The sequence below is a fragment of the Anas platyrhynchos genome, chromosome 10 (assembly GCF_047663525.1).
Source record: "Anas platyrhynchos isolate ZD024472 breed Pekin duck chromosome 10, IASCAAS_PekinDuck_T2T, whole genome shotgun sequence".
NCBI classification, from domain to species: Eukaryota; Metazoa; Chordata; class Aves; order Anseriformes; family Anatidae; genus Anas; species Anas platyrhynchos.
In genome coordinates this window covers 24856846-24876674 of record NC_092596.1, presented here as the reverse complement: position 1 = coordinate 24876674, position 19829 = coordinate 24856846, and the positions used below count along the sequence as shown (strand labels likewise).

The 19829-nt window shown below is 44.2% G+C and overlaps 1 protein-coding gene across 1 annotated transcript in view; it reads right to left on the bottom strand.

Moving 5' to 3' along the window:
- LOC119717941 (uncharacterized) overlaps positions 1-19605 on the bottom strand; it is a 38612-nt gene extending 19007 nt beyond the window's left edge. The window contains exons 1-2 of the mRNA XM_038184637.2: positions 19447-19605; positions 151-233 (exon numbers count right to left, since the gene is read on the bottom strand). Of these exons, the coding sequence (XP_038040565.2) occupies positions 151-230 (80 nt within the window). The 5' untranslated portion in view covers positions 231-233; positions 19447-19605. The remainder of the gene's footprint in view (positions 1-150; positions 234-19446) is intronic.
- Between the last annotated feature and the right edge of the window lie 224 nt (positions 19606-19829).

Genomic DNA, 19829 nt, shown 5'->3' with positions numbered 1-19829 from the left:
TTAAAGTATGTTGCAGTAAAAAAGAAAATCTTACAGATGTGTCCACAAACCAATTGCCCTTGACACTGTTAAATTAATTTTAAAAGCAGTTTCTTTTCAGCCTGTATAGGCAGAAAAGTGAAAAAGGAGTCCGAAAGGTATTTCCTTTACCTGGAATGGTACTTTGACTTGCTGAGAGCTTTAGTAATGGCAGAAGGTGTAGATCGTCTTCTTTGGACGATGGGCTTCATCTTCTGCAAGAGAAAAATACTTTCCAGTTAGTTTGGCCACCTTGGAAGCAGATTTGCTTACTGCACTCTACAATTTCTCTTTTTATCTTGCCAAAACTTATCATACCTCACCACTGAAAGCCATGATGTGAGACACTTTCCCTTCCATACTTACTTTTCAAACACTTGTAAAGTCTCCCATTTATGTGGGACACTTAAATCTTTCCTACCTTGAAACACTTCCAGTCTTCACAGCCAAAATTCAAAGTAATGACATGAAATTAGGCAGAGAAAAAAGCATGGGATGAAGGTCAGGAAAACTTCCTAACACTCTTACCTAGTAGACAGTAGAATAGTCTTTTAAGGAAGAGCAAGGAAATCCACTTCAAAACTGGACTGGACAGAGCTATGGACAGCATTTAATGCCATAGGTACCCATATTTTATGGGCTGAAGGAATGGATGAGTTTACTTACTAGATTTCTCTCTCTCTCTTTATTTTCCATGATTTATAGATCCATCAAATAGACTATTATATCCTCTGCAGGTAATGTAACCTCAAGACACGTGTATCTTTTTTAACAGCCTTAGCCACAGTTTTGTATGACACGTAAATGAGGTGACTGTAATGGTGAGACTTGTGAGTTAGACCCGATAACCATCCATACGTATATGTCAACATATACACAGAAGGTCACGGGTCTTCTTTTAGTTGCTAAATGAATTTTGTGCTGAAGAAAGATGCCATATTTTAGCCTGGGAAACAAATCCGCACTTGAGTGGCTCATACTTAGTAAGCATGGGAAAGTCTTTCCCTTACCTCATATCTAATTTCAGCATTCGCTTGTGCTAGAGCTTTAAGTACCAGGAGGTTAAGATTATGTTCAGAATTATCGATCTTCTGACTTCTGAACATATTAAAATATGGAATATCCAAAGAATAAAAGAAACTAGGATTGCTAGTTGAGATCTTGCGGGTAAAGTGTGTTCCTTTTATCAACCACATACTTTTCAAACTATGCTGGATGTAGAAATAGTCATTTCATGTGAACTCATTAGTACAATCTCTGAGTACTTTACGCTATTAGAGCTTGGTACCTTATATTAATCATGTAAACATGACATTCTTATGATGTTAGAGGAAGGTATTATCCCCATTTCACTGATGAAAAGGCCAAGAACAAAGGATTACAGTGAATTTGGGTGCCCACTGTTCTACACATTGGATCTGCTTTTTCTGCGTAGACAGAAAGGGTGGATTCGGGGGTTTGTTTGAAGCACTCTCCCTGCTTGTTTTTGCTCATTTTTTTCTAGAGTTACAAGGGCTCAGTACATCTATAAGTCTGTCTCCTAGCATTTATGTGAGGAATCCCCCAAATTAAGAACAAGACATTAGTAACCACTTCAAAAGTTTGTGGAAATTATTTACCACACTAAAGGAAGAAAATCTGTGGCAGAGGAGGGGTGGAATACAGCTGCCAGAGAAGGCTCATGCTTACTCACATCCCATTTAATTTACAATACGCTTCTTGACTCCCGTGACAAGAGACCAGGGAACTCAACAGGCAACGGTTTTCTACAACACAGACTGCTGAATAATACCTGATCATGTCCATATGAGCCCTCCAAAGTACAGGTGGCTTTGTGAAAAATAATGTATGGTCATATAACTCAAAGTTGGAGTAGGGTTACAAGTGCAATTTAATTAAGTCATTTTCTAATGTATGAATGCTCAGCTTTGCAACATCCCTAATGCTCTCCAAGTAGTTTCTTTATGTATGAGTACATATGTAGACTGAGGGACAGATGGACAGCAGTTTCTCCCTCATTGCTTGATATGACCTTGCCAAACAATATTACTTCCTTGGAAGTTTCACATACAGAACTAAATAAAAATAGCATGAATATATATATATATATATATATATATTATTTTAAAGTCCATACTGACAGAGAATATCTGCCTTTCATAGGTGCTTTAATAAGATAAAATGTTCCTACAAAACATAGTACAGTAAAGCATCAGTCATGCCATATCATAGGGTGTGGTTGGAAAACCCCAAGTGGCTGTCAGCTGCAAAGGTCTCTTGAATGAATAAAGCAAGCATGCAGGGAGATCTAATGCATCTCTAAGCCAGGGACTTTATTTTAACATTTTGAATGGCATGGCAGAAAAACCTTGCAAGTGACGGAATCCTCTGCTCTGAAGAATCCTATGGCATGTAATAATCACACTGTAGATAAAACAATCATTTTGGCCACCCCAAAACTAGTCTTCTCTGTGGTATAAGGTGGTAAAGAGTAGCAATGGTATATATGATGTGTGTGTAGCGTAGGAGAACATTTTACTCAGAATACATTTCATGGGAGACATTAGAGAGTCGGGATTTACTATACAGCTGATAGAGGGAAAAGTACTGGTGGATTTCTTCTTCTGACCGTCAGGAATGGTTCCAGATTGTACCTGAATATTGGCAGCAATGCCCTCCAAGAAGCCTTGTCTTTGCCCATGCTTTCTCCAGAGAAGTCTGAGGACCTGTTCACTAGCACTGCTTCCAGCAGCCACTGTACTACCTATGAAAGCCTCTCAATCAAGACAGAACTTTTTGGTTTTTTTTTGTGAAATGTGACTACAAGACACAAGTTATTCCCCATACTCACTATCTCCAAATAAAAGACTTTGCTCACTGGTTGCACAGAGGTCCAGTTATCTGATGCAAAACAGACTCTAGGGAAACGAGCAAATTTCTTTCCAAATCCTCATCTAAAGTCTCTGTGATCTCAGCCAGTTGAGTCTCCTTGGCAGGACACCACTGAAATGATGGCCACGAGATCACACAAGTGGCATCTTACTGAGGGAAAAGGACACAGCTGAATGGCATAATCTCATGTTTAATATATTTTATTTGCATATTTAGTAGAGGAATAATAAATTGTTCTGTAGCTGTGCAAGGTTAATCAGTTGCTCATTTCCTCCTTCCTTAGCTATGTACCCCATTTCACGCAATTTTGGTTTGTATAGGCTAGCCAATGTAAATGATGTATCTTTAAGAAGCTGCTGGACGAGGAAAGAGTCTCCTAACACTTTGCGTGTTCTTTCAGTGACATGTAAAAAGTGCTCTGGAGCCTGCTTAAATATCATATGACTTCTAATACCAACATCTGTTGTCATATGTCACTAATGAAAGGACATTAAAAAAACACACATGACAGCTCTCTATCATCTGATATTATCTGCACTCTAAATCTCATGATTACAGGACAGGACATGCCACTCTATTCAGTTCATGCATCTCTGCTCTAGCTCTGCTGCAGCAAACTGGTGGACTAGTCTTGCCTCTAGATGTTGAGCCTAAATCTTTGCAGGAGTCTGGTTGGGCTTTCATTACACCAGGGCCCTAAGGGAAACCTTGTACCACAACCAGCCCTCTAGAATGTTTTTCTTGTCTTACAGGTCATTGACACTACGGACTCACAGATAAAAGTTGTATGAGGCTGAACTCTTGGGTTCTTGCTCTTGCTTGGCTGTTAACGAGAGTAAGAAGACTAAGGAGAGTCACCTTAGTGCTCTCCTGGTGCTTCCATTTTTCTGTTAGCAAGTGAAGCAGTACTTTTATTTGCCTCATGCGGTTGTGATTAAACTTAGCAATTGATGGTGGTAATGTAAGCTATGCTCTTTGAGGTGATCTCTGAACATGTCAAGAAATCATTTGTGAGAATTAAATTGAAATGCAATGTAAGCATTTTCACAGGTGCAACAATAGGAGAAACATAGGTCATGTTTTTCTTTAACGTGATCGATACTTGCAGCTAATTATTTATTAACATACACGTGAACAGCTCAGAGACCACTCCTGTAACAAATCTGAAACATTACACTGCACTGCCTCTAATGGATGCTCTTCACTAACCAGAACTGGAATCCCTGAACCAGCATAGCCATCTCTGACCAGCAGGTAGGTGGCCCAGATACTTGCTTCATTCCCATGCACTCAATGGAATGGGCAACTCCAGCACCTGCATCCCATCTTACTATATGGATGAAACACCACAAGGCCTTTGTCTCAGTTAGGAGCTTTCTACATGGCCACAGCCTCCTTGCCTTCAGAACTACTGGAGCCTGCAGGCAGCTGCTGGTGAGCTGCTGGGGCTCACCTGGACATGGAACAGCATCACACATTTCCACAAAAGCAGTATTTTCAGATGAAGAGAACACTTTGCTGTGCTCCATCATGTTTGAGCCAGGGAGTGTTTTTGCTGGAAGTCAGCTCTGTTCACACTAACCAGGCACTTGAATTAGAGAACACTCACAGGGCCATAATCTGTGCTGTTTTGTTGCCACGGAAACTGATACTCATTTACCCAACATACTCTGAAAGTGCTTGAACACTTGCAACACTCCGGACTGTGTTTGTGCATTACTCATCTCAGAGCTGCCAATTTTAGCTGCGTATTTCTTGGCTCTGGGAAAGTCGTGAGTCTAATACCCCTCATTCCAAACCCATGTAAGGCCTGCAATATCGGTTCAATTGGCCAGCACGAGCAGATTCCATGCCCCCGCACCCCTCCCTGACCTCTGTGCTTGAATGTTATTCTTCAGATAGTTAAGGTGGAAGGGAGATGAAAAATAATAACACCTGCTTAGTACAGGGTAGATTTTCCTTCTCTTGATAGCTGGTCAAAGTTTGTAATGTCTGGTTTAGTTCATATTTGGTTTAGCCCATATTCAGAAATAGTGGTTGTTTTTTTTTTAATAGTTCAATTTCTCTGCAAAGCATAAATTAAAATATTTGTTTCAGAAACACTGACACATGTTTACAAAAACACCATGTGTTTTCTTGGACCCCAGCAGCTGGTGCAAGTTGACAAGACCAGTGCATTCTGCCAGCAGCAGTGGGAAGTCAGTCTCATCTCTATTGGTCAGTGCAAAGCAGCAGGGAAACACATCTCTTATCACTCACAGGCTTCTCATGCTATGGAAGACTGTAGGTTATAAGGGCATGGATCAGAGATCCTACTTCTTGACTGAATGTGGGAGCTAGACAGACAAGGCTGACAGTGGGTTGGCTTGGCCATCTGCAAGCCCAGGACTTAGGGTGGTAAGGCACTGGAACAGGTTGCCCGAAGAGGTTGTGGATACCCCATCCCTGGAGGCATTCAAGGCCAGGCTGGATGCAGCTCTGGACAGCCTGCTCTAGTGGTTGGCAACCCTGCACTGTGCAGGGCGGTTGAAACTAGATGATCTTTAAGGGCCTTTTCAACCCAGGCCATTCTATGACTACCTGCATGGTAAGATGTGGCAGATCTACAGGACTTTGAATTCTATGTTAAACCACACAATACAGGCTTCTGCAACAGTAGAAACTATGACATAGGGTGGGTAAGCTGGCACAAAACAAGGATGTTTTCCCATAGAAACGTGCTGGACAAAAAGCTTTAAGATCCTTTGTGGTAGGAAGAGTTCTCTCAGAGCCATCTTTTCAGTTTACTGGAAGGCACTTCCAAAGCAGTGTTTCCATAAAAATGCTTGTTTTCAATGAATCTGCATTTTCCAAGGAAAAAATACACCATCAAAAAGTTTGTGGGTAGTTCTTTGGCCATGGGGTATGTCATCACTAAAACAGATTGTCGAGCCAGTCTGAAAACAAATAGCAGTGTCGAAATAATAGTATGGAGCTCTGCAGAGCCTCTGCCACTACACAAGGTTAACTAGCAGCTTTAAAACTAGCCTGGTACATCCATGCCACCCTGCAGCTAGCAGTGGAAACATGTTCTTTATGAGCACTGAACGCAGAAGAAGATCAGTCAGTTAGCCTATGTCCATCCCATGTGCTCTCTGCTGAAGCAAAGATGATTGCTACCGCCTCCCTTTTCTGGACAATGGAAGCATTGTACACTGACTTTACTAGTTGACCCTTACTAGAGATGGACGTAGTCTAAAAATTAAGACATGACTTTAGATCTAGGACATTCACCCATCAGTATCTAATCTGTTATGAATGAAAAGTCCATCTACCCCAATGAGCTCTGAATTTAGCTTAACCATTTCCCTCTCTGTTCCTTTCTATGTGATTGTTTATTGAGCTCTTACACTGACAAGTAGGATTTAAAGAGCTCTGAAGCTGCATTTTAGACCAACTTCACACCTGACACTGCACTAGCTTTCCTGTATTCAGGGGAGTTAAAGGCAGTATGATTAGATGTAGGGAGATAGCTAATTTAGGTCTACCCCTATTTTCAGCATATTGATGTTTCACCATGAGTTCTTTGCATACTGCTGAACAGAGAAAAAGGATTGCAACCCTACCAAAATGTCACTAGTATGGCTGTAGGTACCCAGCTCGCAATTCCAAAGCAAACTCACTTCTCCCACCACTCTGACCTTTTAATTTCTGCTACTTTTTCATGTGGAAGATTTGGCTCTCCATGTCAATCTCCAAAGTCTTAGACAGTCTACTTTCTAATGTGAAAACAGAGAAAGGGTATCACATCCTCTTAAACATATATATATGTGTGTTCATAAATGTGGACTCCAAGTCAATTCCATGCTGACATTTAGATCAGTTAGGGAGGCTTACATTGCTAAGGACACTGTCAGAGAGAACAATACATCAGCTACAATGTCTTAGATTATTTGGAGTATCACAGATTGCTCAGAGCCAATAACACCAATATTATTCTCACTCTTGGATAGATCTTGTGAAACACTCTCTTCCTATGAATACTTTCATCACAGTATTTGTATGTTGTGTTAGAGTAGATAGCTGATTTCTGTTATTAATCAACTGATCCCAGTAAATGCACATAAAAGCAAAAGTTACTGCAGAAATGTAGCACATGGCTATTTAGCTCTAAAAATATTAGAGAAACTATTTAAGAGTGCAGAAACAATTAACTGATGGCTTGGGCTTAGATTCATCCATGTGAAAAAAACTGCTGCTGCTCTTCCATCCAATGAGTTTATGTTAGCAGCAGAATTCCTGCATAAGTATCTTAATGTGAGGTAATGTGAAACACTTCTGGCTTCAGCTCTGTTATATCCTTTGTTTATGTGAATGTAGAATGCTTTACGAAGCGCCTGTATAATACTGCAGTTGCATTTCTAGTTAGAAAATTGAATTAGAGACAGATAAGGAAAAATAAGAGATTGCTCACTGCAAAAAAGGACATCTCACACTAGGTTACAAGAACAAGAAGCGGGCTTGCCATTTTATCACGCTGATTTGCATTTAAAATTAGTGTAGAGAAAAAAGTGCTTGATTAATAACTCTACAAATAAAATCCTCCCACAATCCTCAGGACTGTTGTAAGACCAGGAGGAACACTGTGCAGCAGAGTGGTCCACTGGCATAATTCACCAGGCACAGCGGGAAGGAAAATGAAGCCATGTACTATCTGCCCTCCCTGCAACACCAGCACCACCTGCTGCTGCAGTCCTTCCACCCTCTTGTGTACTGCGTTTGTACAGCTGCTGTGTCCTTCCCCCTTGTTCCCAGATTTCATCTGTCACCTGAGAAACTGCAGACTTGAATGTAACCCCATGACCAGGAGCAGATTTAGCAGGGGCTCTAACAGCTGTTGCCTTGATATCATCCTCCATTTGCCCTTAGATGGCAAAATACCCTGCAAGATGCCCAGTATCACCTTACTGGGCAGCAGCCTCAGACACGTGTTCCTGCTCTGCATCTCATCCAGGTGTGCCCATACAACTCTCTGCCAGTCTGATATTGGGTGATATAGGCTTGAAAAGCCACACTCTTTCCTACACTGTTCCACCAGCCCCTTGGAAGAGGATTTGTTTTCTTTGCAGCCTTGATTTCCTGCCCAGCTTACTACCCATAATAAGATAAAACCTCTCTAATTCTCCTCCAAGCATCCCTTAAAAGGTAAGTGTTTGGAGTCCCAGGACAGACAAAAGCCTGGGCTGTGACTCGGTTCCCGTGCTGGTTTCCCCATCTTTGCCCAGTTCCCAGTCAGAGGAAGATGCTATATATAGCAGAGATCTGTTATGATGGTGATCACGATTAGGCACTGTTAATCAGCTTCCTTCCAGCTTGCTGCCAGTCAGGCAGGCCAGTACAGCCTGACGGCCAGAAGGGAGAAGGCCCTCCAAAAAACACACTGCGTGTGAACCTGGAGGTCTTGAGAGGACCAGCTGTGTCCTGCACAGACTGCTGGCCTGAGACCTCCCCTCCCTCCTGCTCCACCATCCCGGCATGAATGTAACCTCACTGATGTTCCCAGAGAAGCTGGGCCTCGAGAGGCAGGCTGAAAACACCCCCAGCTCTGGTGTTTGCAGTAAGGAAGGTCTCAGGGGCTTTGTGAAGGAGGAGGGAGATGGAAAGACAGGAGACTGTCACAGACCTTGCTGAGTATCTCCAGGACTGAGCAGAGGCCAGTAAAGATGACCAGATCTTCAGCTGAGGTAAATCAGTTCTGGTCCACTATAGTCAGTAGCATTACGCACATTTAATGTAGGTGTCTTCAGAAGACATCCATAAAGTATGCTATGCCTAACATTTTTTATCCGTGGAAGTGCAGTGCCTGTTGACATCAGCAAACAGGAATGATGTCAGAAGGTGGATCAGCAGTGCCTGCAGCACATGCCGTAAGGCATGTAACAGGGAGTGAGTCTGCATATGCAGACAAAGTGAGCCAGGCAGGAGATGAAAACATTCATGAAAGTGTTGACTAGAGGAAAGAGAAGCACATTTTAAAGAAGACCTCCTGTATTTGTCCTTCCCTTAGTTTCCCCCAAGTTGGAGTGCATATGATGACCACGGGTGTCAACAACTGCAGCAGCTGGCTTCACCACGGAGCACGTGAAATCTCAGGGCAGAGGGCTGAACATGTTTCTGTGCAGTTCAGTTTATTTCCTACAACTTCATCACTAGTTAGGTTGAACTGTGTTAAATGGGACTCTGCTACCTGTGGCTATCTTCTGCCAAGGGGGGGGGGTGTCAGGATTACCCTTCAGAGCAGTAGGGCTGTGAGATGCCACAGCTGGATTCCTTTACGGAGTCTACTGCCACTTCCCCAGCTGCTGAGACCTCTCTGCCCACCAAGTCCAGGTGCAATCCACCAACAAGCTCAGACTTTGCTGGTCTGAGCAATCCCCTCAGGGTGCAATCCCCTCTCAGTCCTCAGTGTGACAGCAAGTACCTCATTTTGAGAGGAAGTCAGCCGAAAACTAATGTATTTTGCCTGCTTAGTGCCTGGCCTACAGCACCTCTAAAATTATTATCCACAGCTGCAGTTGTTGCACATTCTCTGTCTCTGTGCAGAGCTGGGCTTTGCAGGCAAGCTTCACACCTCTGTCATATATTCCACCCCAAGATACCAGATGAGCCTTTTCCCATAACTCAGAATAGCCAGGAGAAAATGAAGCAGGCTCAGACGTCCAGCTCATAGCGCTCATGTGCCAGCTGCCCAGCTTCTAATTCCAGGGACAGAAACGTTTCCAGCAGCTGTAGGAGCAGCTCCACGCCTTGTGCCGTGACACCACCCCATGCCCAGCTCCCAAATGGATGCCACGTGGGCATCCCTGCAGTGCGTGAGTCCTTTGTGCTTGCTCTAGATACCCTCCAGGGCAGGTGAACAGGGGAAGAGAAGCAAACCATGAATGTCTAGAGGAATACCTACTGCTACAAGTGGCCAAGTGAGGAGCTCTTTTAGGACTGTGACTAGTGTCAGTGCTACAAGGACTGGCATAGTCTCTTTGCCAGATACTGATGCCCTTAGCAAAGTGGCTTTCTGCTTTTCCCTCTATATAACTGTTTCACCATGATTCCTTCTAGTTCATGGGTTCTAAAACATACTACAGTTTTTATTCAGCCAAGCACTTCTTTACCCGTATCCTATACATGTCTACTTTAGCTTCAAAGCGACTGCTTGGAAAATGGAGAAACTGAGGCTCAGAACAAAGACTTAAGGAGTGTGTCCACAGTGGTGCAGAAACGTACTGACAGAGCCAGACTTGGAAGCTAGGTCTTCCTTCTGTGAAAGGTCAAAACTAGATCTCCTTTCTCCTAAAATCAAAAGTTACATATTCCCCCAAAGTTATTATTGTGACATTTTCATTGCAAAAACAAGACCTACATGGTTCCTGCCCAAGGAGCTTATCCAAAGCACAAACCAACATCTGCGAGCAGACAGAATCATAACAGATCAAATCTCATGGCATATTACTAGGAATTCCCGATACCTAAAAATCTGCCATCCTCCACCTGTCTGAAGAAGCAGTCTCCTTTATTAACACTGGGGAAGTTTCTCTGTAACAGAGATGACTCATCCCATCTAACAAGGAGCAATTTGAAGTGCACACGCAGCTCAATTAACACTACACTAACTGCTCCATGCCTCCTGACACTGAGACACTGGCAGTCCATTACGTTTTCTGAATAATGCAACACTGTTCCAGTTCATCCAGCCTATTTTTTCCATATTACTGCACTCAGGTAAGGGAGTGCCTGTCTGTCCATTTACATTTTAATGGTTCACATTACTTTGCTCCAAACAGGGTGAAAATTCGGGGTACAGAAGATAGGGAAAAAATAATAGAAGTGCAGCTGCTTTATGATCTCTTTGGGGTGAATTTTGTCAGCAAGGGTACACGGTAAAGCATTAACACTTCCTTGCAATGCTATGGAGAATCTTTAGCTCCCCTGCCACTTTAACCCTTTGACCTATTTTAGATTCATAGTTAGCGTAATCAGAGGAAGAAGAGTAAAATAATGTTGGGTGGCCACAGCACCATATTTTATTGTGGATGCAAGTCCCTTCAAAGAGATGGAGTAGAGTTTAATGTGAACTCAGACCTATGAAACTTGGGTGTAAATATTTATCTGAGACGTTTTACACAAGTTCATCTTCAGATGTTGTTTCACTAATTGCTTCCCTCTTCATCACTGTTAAAAAGCAGCTCCAAACAAATGCAAACATTTCTTAAAATACACAGAGCCTGATGGCACTAAATCAGTTTGCAAGGACACACTTTGAAACATTTCCTTTTCCTTCCAAGAAATGGAGCCCTGCTGGTTTATTTTAAAATGTCCCATATAAGGGGTCTGGGAGAAACAATTCTTGGCTGCCAAAGGCCAAGTGAGTTTTCTACCCAGAGGTGACTGGGGACTAGTTTGACTCACGCTAATCTATTCCATCTCATTTTTTTCCCCTGCTTTCATGGGTTATTTGTGCCTGTGGGGCCTTCCTTCCTCAGGATTACTGGCACAACATTTACAGCAGATGGCAAAGAATGAGGATGTCCTGAAAAACGCAGAGGACTGACACCTCATGGAAACACCACGGGCCTTCCAGACTGAAGCTGATCCTTCTGAACAGTGGATGTATTGGCCCATGTTCTTAAATGACACTGCACTGGATTCCAAATCAAAACACTTTGAATTTGTCAAGGCTTGGACCTGTGTTTCCAGCCTTGCTTGTATAGTGCCAGCCTCCACCAAGAGAGCGTGCACAGATGGAGATTAGCACAAGGTTTTGGTCCCTTGCCCAGGGTATCCTAAAACCAAGCAAAACTCTTAGCTGCCACTCAAGCTGCAGGACAGGTACCTAAAAAGGGTCACCAAAAGCTTTAAGCAGGAAAATAAACTGTGCCTCTGTAAACACCTGGGTACCCAAATGGAGCTCTGTGCTTCCTTGCTATGGTATCCAGTACCAGACAGATGTGATAACTGGTGAATACAAGATTAAAAACAAACAAACAAAAAACAAAAACAAACAAACAAACAAAACACTGCTATTTCCAAGCCCCTGTCCAATGATACAGCATCAGTGGACAGAATTGTGAAAATGATGGGCAGCTGCTTCTGAAAAATCTGTTGTCAGTCTTTTCTCAGTAAATCTGAAGGTTCAGCACAAGAGCATGCATCTACATATTGTGTGACAACAACAAAAAAATGCACTGCAGGAAGAAATGCTTCATCCCAGTGAGGATGATTACTAGCCATCACCTACAACAGGATCAGGATATGAACATTTGAAGGGTACACTTGGATGAAACCTTTTTTCACATTGATATAAATCTGAAAAGCTTTGAGTAACGCAAATGCAAGTCTCTTCTTCATAGCTAGCAAAGCACAGAAAATGATAATTGATGGAAACAATTTATTGACAAGAGGTCAATAAATATCAATGTTGATTTAGAAATGTTTCTGTACTTTGTGCATCTGGGCTGCAGAAAAACTAAGCCACTGAAGGAAGCACTTCGCCCTGCTAGTACCATTTCAGGAGGCCAAAAGTAGTGGGAAAAGTAAAACCTTGTTTTGCAAAATATTTTAAGCTATTCTTGGAGGTTCTGAAGGTTTGGCAGTAATTCTGATGTCCAGGGCCAAGTAAATTTGAAATATTTACTAACAACAGATTAGACATCGTCACCTGTTGGGGTTTTCCTGCAGTGCTCATGCCCAAGGTGAAAACCCACTGCAAGTGACTTCACTCACATGTTTTGATACAACTTTAAAATCTCTCATAGTAGTAAAGAGACTCTTTTCTTATCTATTTCCTTCCTTTGAATCAATGCCAAAAGCTACCCCAGGAACCTCTCAGCAAGAACACCTTCTTGTCTCTATAGCTCTAAAGAAAACCTCTGCATAGCTCTACATGTGCATTTGATCTCTAGCATCAGGTGACTAATTACAGGACTCATGTGGGAAATCAGTGGGTGCACGCTTCTAAAAAGCCTGTTAAACTATTTAATGTAGGTGGGTACTTCGGAGCAGAAGTTTCTATTTTAGAGTTAGATTTATATATATAATATTGGGAGGGAGCTTACTGGATTTCAGAGCATAAAAATTCATCATTGAGGCCAAAGTAAATTAAGAACCAGGCTCTCTCTTTTTCTCTCTCTGTTTTTTTTTTTTTATTTTTTTTTAATGCAAATAAATGATTCACTGAATTGAGATTTGGAAAAATGAAAAGCTTGCAGAGCAGCCAAACCTGAAGAACAGAAGAATGTAAAATATTCCTTTGTGTCTTTAAAATAGCCCCTTTTTCTTTCCTTCTGCTGGTTCAAAACTCCTCCTCCTGCCATATTAAAAATTAAAAATTCAAAGCTGGACAGCTGGATCTGCCCAATTACAGAATTACTTCAGTCTTTCCAAAGCAGAGCTTCTAAGCTTGAGTATGCAGGCCCAGCCTCCACTAGGGACCAGATTATCTACCAGCATCTGAAATGCACAGTACCTGTTTTCAGCATGTGATACAAGAAGATACAAATTGCATGAGGAAGTGAAAATGTTAACTACAAAAAGTTACGAGACAGCAGCGCTTAAGGCCCACTGAGCAGGCAGCACATCTCCACTTGAACACACCTCTCCCTCTGCCTGCCACCCCAGAGGACGCACATTCATTGTGAGCTGACAAGTTCTTAGTTGACCTCCGAGGGATCACTGACAGAGACTGACTAGACACACATCAGCTTTATATTTGCCTTAGCTTTCTCTTACGGGTAGAAGCAGACTTACTTCCAAGCCACCTTCCCTCAGCCTGAATGAAAATATGTGCATGAATGGTGGTCCCCAGGAAAGGTCCCAAGTTCCCACCTAATGAATAATCAATCTTGTTGCAAGCAAAGCATCAGTGGGTAACTCAGTCCTCTCCAACAGGTAACTGCCAGCAGACTTTGGTGCCTGTGAGTTTAAGCCCGGTGTTTCGCATGCATTTACAATGATTAGATCATTTTATTGGCAGCTTAGCCTTGGAAAATAACTTGAAAAGAGGCAGCTCTGTGCATCTGGATTTCATTAGAGCTGAACATTAATCCCTTTATGACTTATAAGTATCCTGTTAGCGCTATACAGACTTGGAGTTGTTAAATGGCATTCTTAGAGCTTGGTGGCTGAAAAATGGGCCAATAACAACACCTTTTCTAGCACATGCACCATGAAAGGCAATTTCTGCTTTCTGTTGTTTGCTCATCTGCCTGTCAGAAACAGGACGGCTAACACACTTGCTAGTAATATCCCCTGTTGAACCCCTCCTCAAAACTCATTTTAGGTTTGTGCTGAATTGCAGGATTTAATCCCTCAGAAATTTGCAGTTGATGAAAATGAGGATCCAAATATCATGAATTTAAGTGGAGTTGCAAGTCTAAAGTTACACGAGCTGGGCAAATATAAGCAGACTTTGGCTCAAACAATTGCACATTTTTGCCTTTTTTTTTTTTGTAGTAGTAGCTGCAGGAAGATGTTAGGGGTGTAACACTGAAAGAGGCCAAGAGAGACATCACTGAGCAGCTAGGCAAAGATCAGGAATGGAAAGGCAGGCTAAGGTCCATGTAAAAAAGAAGGTGTGAAGGAGGGGCCTGAAAACACAGCCTGAAAGAAATGCTAGTGGATTGAGAAAGGGAAGGAGAGAAGCTAATTACAGAGGACAAATAGCTAAGAGATCAAATAACCTGGAAGTCAGGATGGTTGGCCAAGTGAGGCACACAAGGAAATATGTACATTCTTACAGTTAAAAAAAAACTCTTGCTACAAACCAATGCAAGTAAAGTTGTGTGGTGTTAAAGAACATGTTCCAGTTTTTGGATGGCAGAAGAGATGGAAAAAGATAAGCAGTGGAATGAAATTATTCCCATTAAGATCCTTGCACGAGGCGGTAATAATTATCCCATAGGAGCAACTGCTGCAGGCTACTGCAGAAAGTCATAGATGAGCCAAGGAGAAGAAATGACTAAGGCAGAAAACACCTTGTTCCACTCAAGTCCATGATACAATGCCAGTGCTTTACAGGGGCTATGATTTATAAGAGTGGGCACAGCCCAACCAATGAATCAGACAAAGGCTACATACATTAATGACTCTGCATATCCCATGCATGGGCACAGGCTTGGGTTGGGGATGCATTTTTGCTCTGTAGCACAGGCAGGCATAAAGTAGCCATGGGGACGCAGAGGTTGCACCCAGCCTGCACTGGCATTAGGGAGTGCAAGCGGCCGTGGTGCTTTTCTGACATAGCACTCTCTACGCCTGTATTTCTGGTGCAGCCTAAAGAAGTCGGCAGCGGAAAACTCTGAGAAACATTCTATTTAAAGATTATTCTTCTGATTCATATATTTTTCCTCACCTTTGTTTTTCCCCAGTACTTCTTTTTCATTTTTGCCTTAATCTTTACAGGAACTAGCATGAAAACTCTATCATCTTAAACTAGGACAAACATAGGGCACATTAGCAGGCACACAAGACCCCAAAAGCTTCCTAACCTGACTCTTATACTTCATTCCCCATCACCTGGGTTTAACACAGGTTTATGTGTGAACTCATACCTCCAGTCATGAGCGCTTTTGTGGGTCTTTGAAAAATACTTTATAATCTGACAGAATGTTTCTGATTTTGAGGAATCCAGAGCAGAAAACAATTATCCAGCAGAATTTACAGTAGAGCTATAAAGATAGTGCTTATCTTTTCTACCACTTAGCTGTTAGTCCCTATCAGCTTTATTAATTTTTCATGGAAAAAATTGCCATGTGTAGCCTCTTTATTTGCTTTCCCTATGCAAACACGTGTGCACAGACAGATGCGCACACAAACATACATGCACAAAGCTCTTTCGAGCTTTCCCAATAGGCACTGCAGCCAACTTCAAAACCAAATCAAACCATGCCTTTCAATAGGAATTATGAAAAGTAAGTTTTAAATCACAAAAACATCCTGTTTTGCTTCAGTTTCTCTCTTACATGCCACAAGCTGGACTCCACCCTAACTGTTTTCAGAGAGGCTAACTATGAGTGCCAGGTTTTGGAAACTTTCATGTCATTATCTGTCCCGCCATTTGATCTCAGAGAAATGTGAGAAGGGGTAGAACAGTGTGGACAAGAACAGAGGGATTGACCCCATGCCCATGCACACCCATCCCTCTTCCAGTCCTTTTTCCCACAGTTCTAACACCCCTCATGAGAAAATGCAAAGAAGAAGATGAACAAAAGTGTGTTTTTTTTTTGTTTGTTTGTTTGTTTGTTTTTGTTTTTATCACTGCCTGGTCTTTGGCTGAAATGGAGAAGGTGCTGTTAAGCAGACTTTCTATATGCTGTTCAAGGCATAAGTAATCGTAGTGAAGATGCTTTCAGAGGTAAATCAAAGTGAGTATCCTAAGGAGATGCCAGGTCCCTTACCAGAGCGACATGGAGAGGCGGGGAGCTGGCAAGGCTGGATTTCCATGTTTTATCTGAGAAAGAGACCATGCAGATCACTTGTGTACCATACTGTAGTAACTCCTCTAGATGATCTCTGCATATCAGCTTCCAGCCAGAGGATACAGGCTGTCTCCTGAGCAGTGCTGCCGAATGGGTGATGTGCTGCTGGTGCTCTGGAGGCTGCTGAGGGTGTTTGTTTGAGATGGGTACAGTCAGATGTGTGACACTACACAGCTGTAAGCGGGATGCTGATGCAATAACAGTACGAGTGACTGAGTGTCGCTGTAGGAATTTACAGAGATGTGTGCTACTGGGGTGCTACTTGCTGTGATGGTCACACCAGCAAGCATGGAGTAGTGAGTACTATTGGAAGAAGTTGAACACCACAAATACAGGAGTCTGGGGTGTTTATGAGGGTTCTGGCATGAGAAAGAGGGTGAAAGAGCAAAGGGGTGGTGAACCTGTGGTAGGCAGGATGTTAGAGTACAACATACTGATGTGATACTGTCCACAAGGGACTGGGAAAGGATCCAGGAGAAGGATCATCAGAGCATCAAATTTGCCCAGCAGCTTCACTTCTCACATCTGACAGTAAGATACAGTTTTCATATTGAGAAGCCGGTCTCACAGCGCTGGTGTACTGATGTACAAACTACCAAGGAAAATGCCCTCCCCTTTAAAAAAAATAATAAAATCAGTCTCCCATATTACAAGCATGAGGCAATCTAGGTTCCCTCATGGCTAGTCATAAGGAACAAATGCATACTAGATCTTAAAGCTGCTAAGAGAATCCATATCTCCTCACACTGCTCAGCATCTCACACTCCTATGAAGCAAAACCAGCCTGACTACAAATGTCTGACTCACATCCCCTCATTACAGTCTAGAACAGTTCTAGGTCCTGGAGCCTTATCTTCAAGGACAAGGCCACAGGCTTCCCATTTCTGGGCCAGCTGAAGTATAATGAACACAGCAGAAGCACCAGGAAGCATAAATTGTCCCTTCTGACAATCCGTGCTGACCAAGCCTAGTCCCATTAAGTGATTTGTGTGTGGGTTCAGCCAAAATCTAGAATGCAGCAACACTTAAAGACAAATCAAGAAAAAGCAACTGTGTCCAATGCTATTGGTGGAATATTGCCTCCATGAGATGCCTGTCGATAACGAGGTTGTACACTGACCCAGCATGTGGTGTCGTGTTTGATACGGATTCCCTAAAGCAGTAGACTCTCAGCAAATGTAAGTTTGTTTTAACCAATAAAATTTAATATGTTTTCCTCTTGAAAATAATCTATGTTAATTTTTAAAACATCACTAGAGGGCGATAAATAAATAGATTTCCCAATCAACCCAACTGTTTGTATAGGCGGTGAGATCTTGGAGAAAGTTGTTTAGTTGCAAACCTTGCTGGGAGGAGAGGTGTTAAAACATCTGTGCATATCACAATGACCTCCTGACAACTTTCTCTCATATTCACAAATGAAATGCTTCTCTTTAAGTGTGTGTCCTGGAGAACACCAGCCCAGGGACCTGTGAAACGCACCCCAGAACTTCCCTGAAGCTGGGCATGAGCTGTGTCAGGTGTCAGCAAGACAATGGGGCAGCTGTCCTGTGACAGAACACTGCCATTAATATAAAGCCCATCGAGTAACAGTGGCTTAATTAGCTTAAAGCCATGCTGAACAAACTGATGATCAGGTTGTTGAAGAAAGCACTGGGAAGGTTGGGGTGCTGTGCCCTGTGGTGTCCTATGCATCCCAGGGAGCACAACTCATGGAGGAGCTGCGTGCTCCTGCAGAAGTGGGCACCCACAGTCCAACTGCTCTAGCTGCGTGAGCTAACAGCCAGCTGTGGTGCTGAGGCAAAGAACAGACTGTTCGAGGCCCTTGCTTTCTGTATCCGCAGGTAAAATAGATCACAGCAATGCTTTGGATTACACAGAAGGCATCAGCAGAGGGTCCCATTAGGAAAAGAAATGCTAAGGGATGTTCTGAAAATAGAAGACAGGAAGGAAAGGGAAAACCAGACATCAGTCTCAACTGCTCCAGTTAGGGCTTTGTAGGTAAAAGCTACAAGCACCCCCAGAACAGGCAGTAAAAGGTGCAATAATACTTCACTGGATTGTATGGATCTTTCCAAGTCTCTCTTGGTTCTGGGCACTCTCCAGCCCTTGGCAAGCACTATTAGTATTACAGCTAACTGCAGACCTTTTTTTTTTGTTTGTTTGTTTAACTGAACTTGCTATTTATTCCAGTGGAAACAGCCTCCAAAGAAAATTGTTCCACTCAGCTACTGTTTGTTCTGGATGATTTGTTCTCAGAATTTCAAACTGGCATTTTGAGTAATGTTTACGGTTTTCCCTTATTTTCCATTATTTCAGCCTAACTCCAAGCTAGTTCGATACTCTATTGTTTGCTTTACTGCTTTTAAAAGAATCACTAGAGGCAACTGCCACTCAGTACAGGCTGAGCATCTTTTCCCCACCAGCACGCTTTCTGCTTTGCTGGAGCCACCGCCACATGCTCTTCACACCACAGGAGACACGGGTCTCAAAACACGAGGCAGTAACACATGGGCTGTTTTGCCTGCCACGATGACCTGACACAAACGTAAAACTCATTCGACGGGTCTCCTGCAAAAGCACGGAGAGGCAAAAGCGCTGTGATTCTGCCACCACTCTGGAGAAGCCTACTGCGAACACGCCCCAAGCAAAACCGCTCTCAAAGCTGCGTGCTGCGGGAATTTTCCGGCTGTTTCCTTCCTGACCCGTCCCACGACAGACGGATCCCCGGCTCCACGTGCGCACCCGCACCCGAGCTCTCCCGCCTCCCCCTGCCTCCCTTCCCTTCCGCAGCCGGGCTGAGCACGCCAGCCCCTCGGCCTCCCCTCCGGCTGCCGGCGGCTCCCCCTGCCCCAGCGCCTCCGCGCCCGGCTCGGCGGACCCTCCGAGGCGCCCAGCGCCACCTACTCGAGGGACGCCGCCACCTCCGGGGGACGGGCGGAGACCCCCGCCCCAGCGGGAGGCCGGCGGGGGTTGCCGGCTCGGCGGAGGGCGGCCAGCCCGGCAGCGCTGGCGCCGCGGTACTTGCCTGGCTCCGCGCGGAGCCCGCGGCGCAGCTCGGGGCGCTGCGGCCGAGTCATGCCCGCGGCCGGGGCGCGACGCGCCGCATGGTGCACGGCGGCGGCGGCGGCGGGAGCTGCGCGCTCGGTGGCGGCGGCGGCGGCGGCGAGCGGAGCTCCGCGGAGCCGCGGGGCCGCTGCGAGCGGGGCAGCTCCGCCCGGCGCCGGCATTGGCCGGGCGCGGCGGCCGGGGCGGGCCGGGCGGCGGAGGGAGGGACGGAGGGGCCGGGCGGCGCCCTGCTCCTCTCGGGCACGGGCGGTGGGGGGACGCGGGGCTGGGGCTTGGCGGAGGTGGGAAAGCCCGTGGGATGAGCCCCGTCCTCGCCCGCTCGCCCGCCCGGCTGTGGGTGCC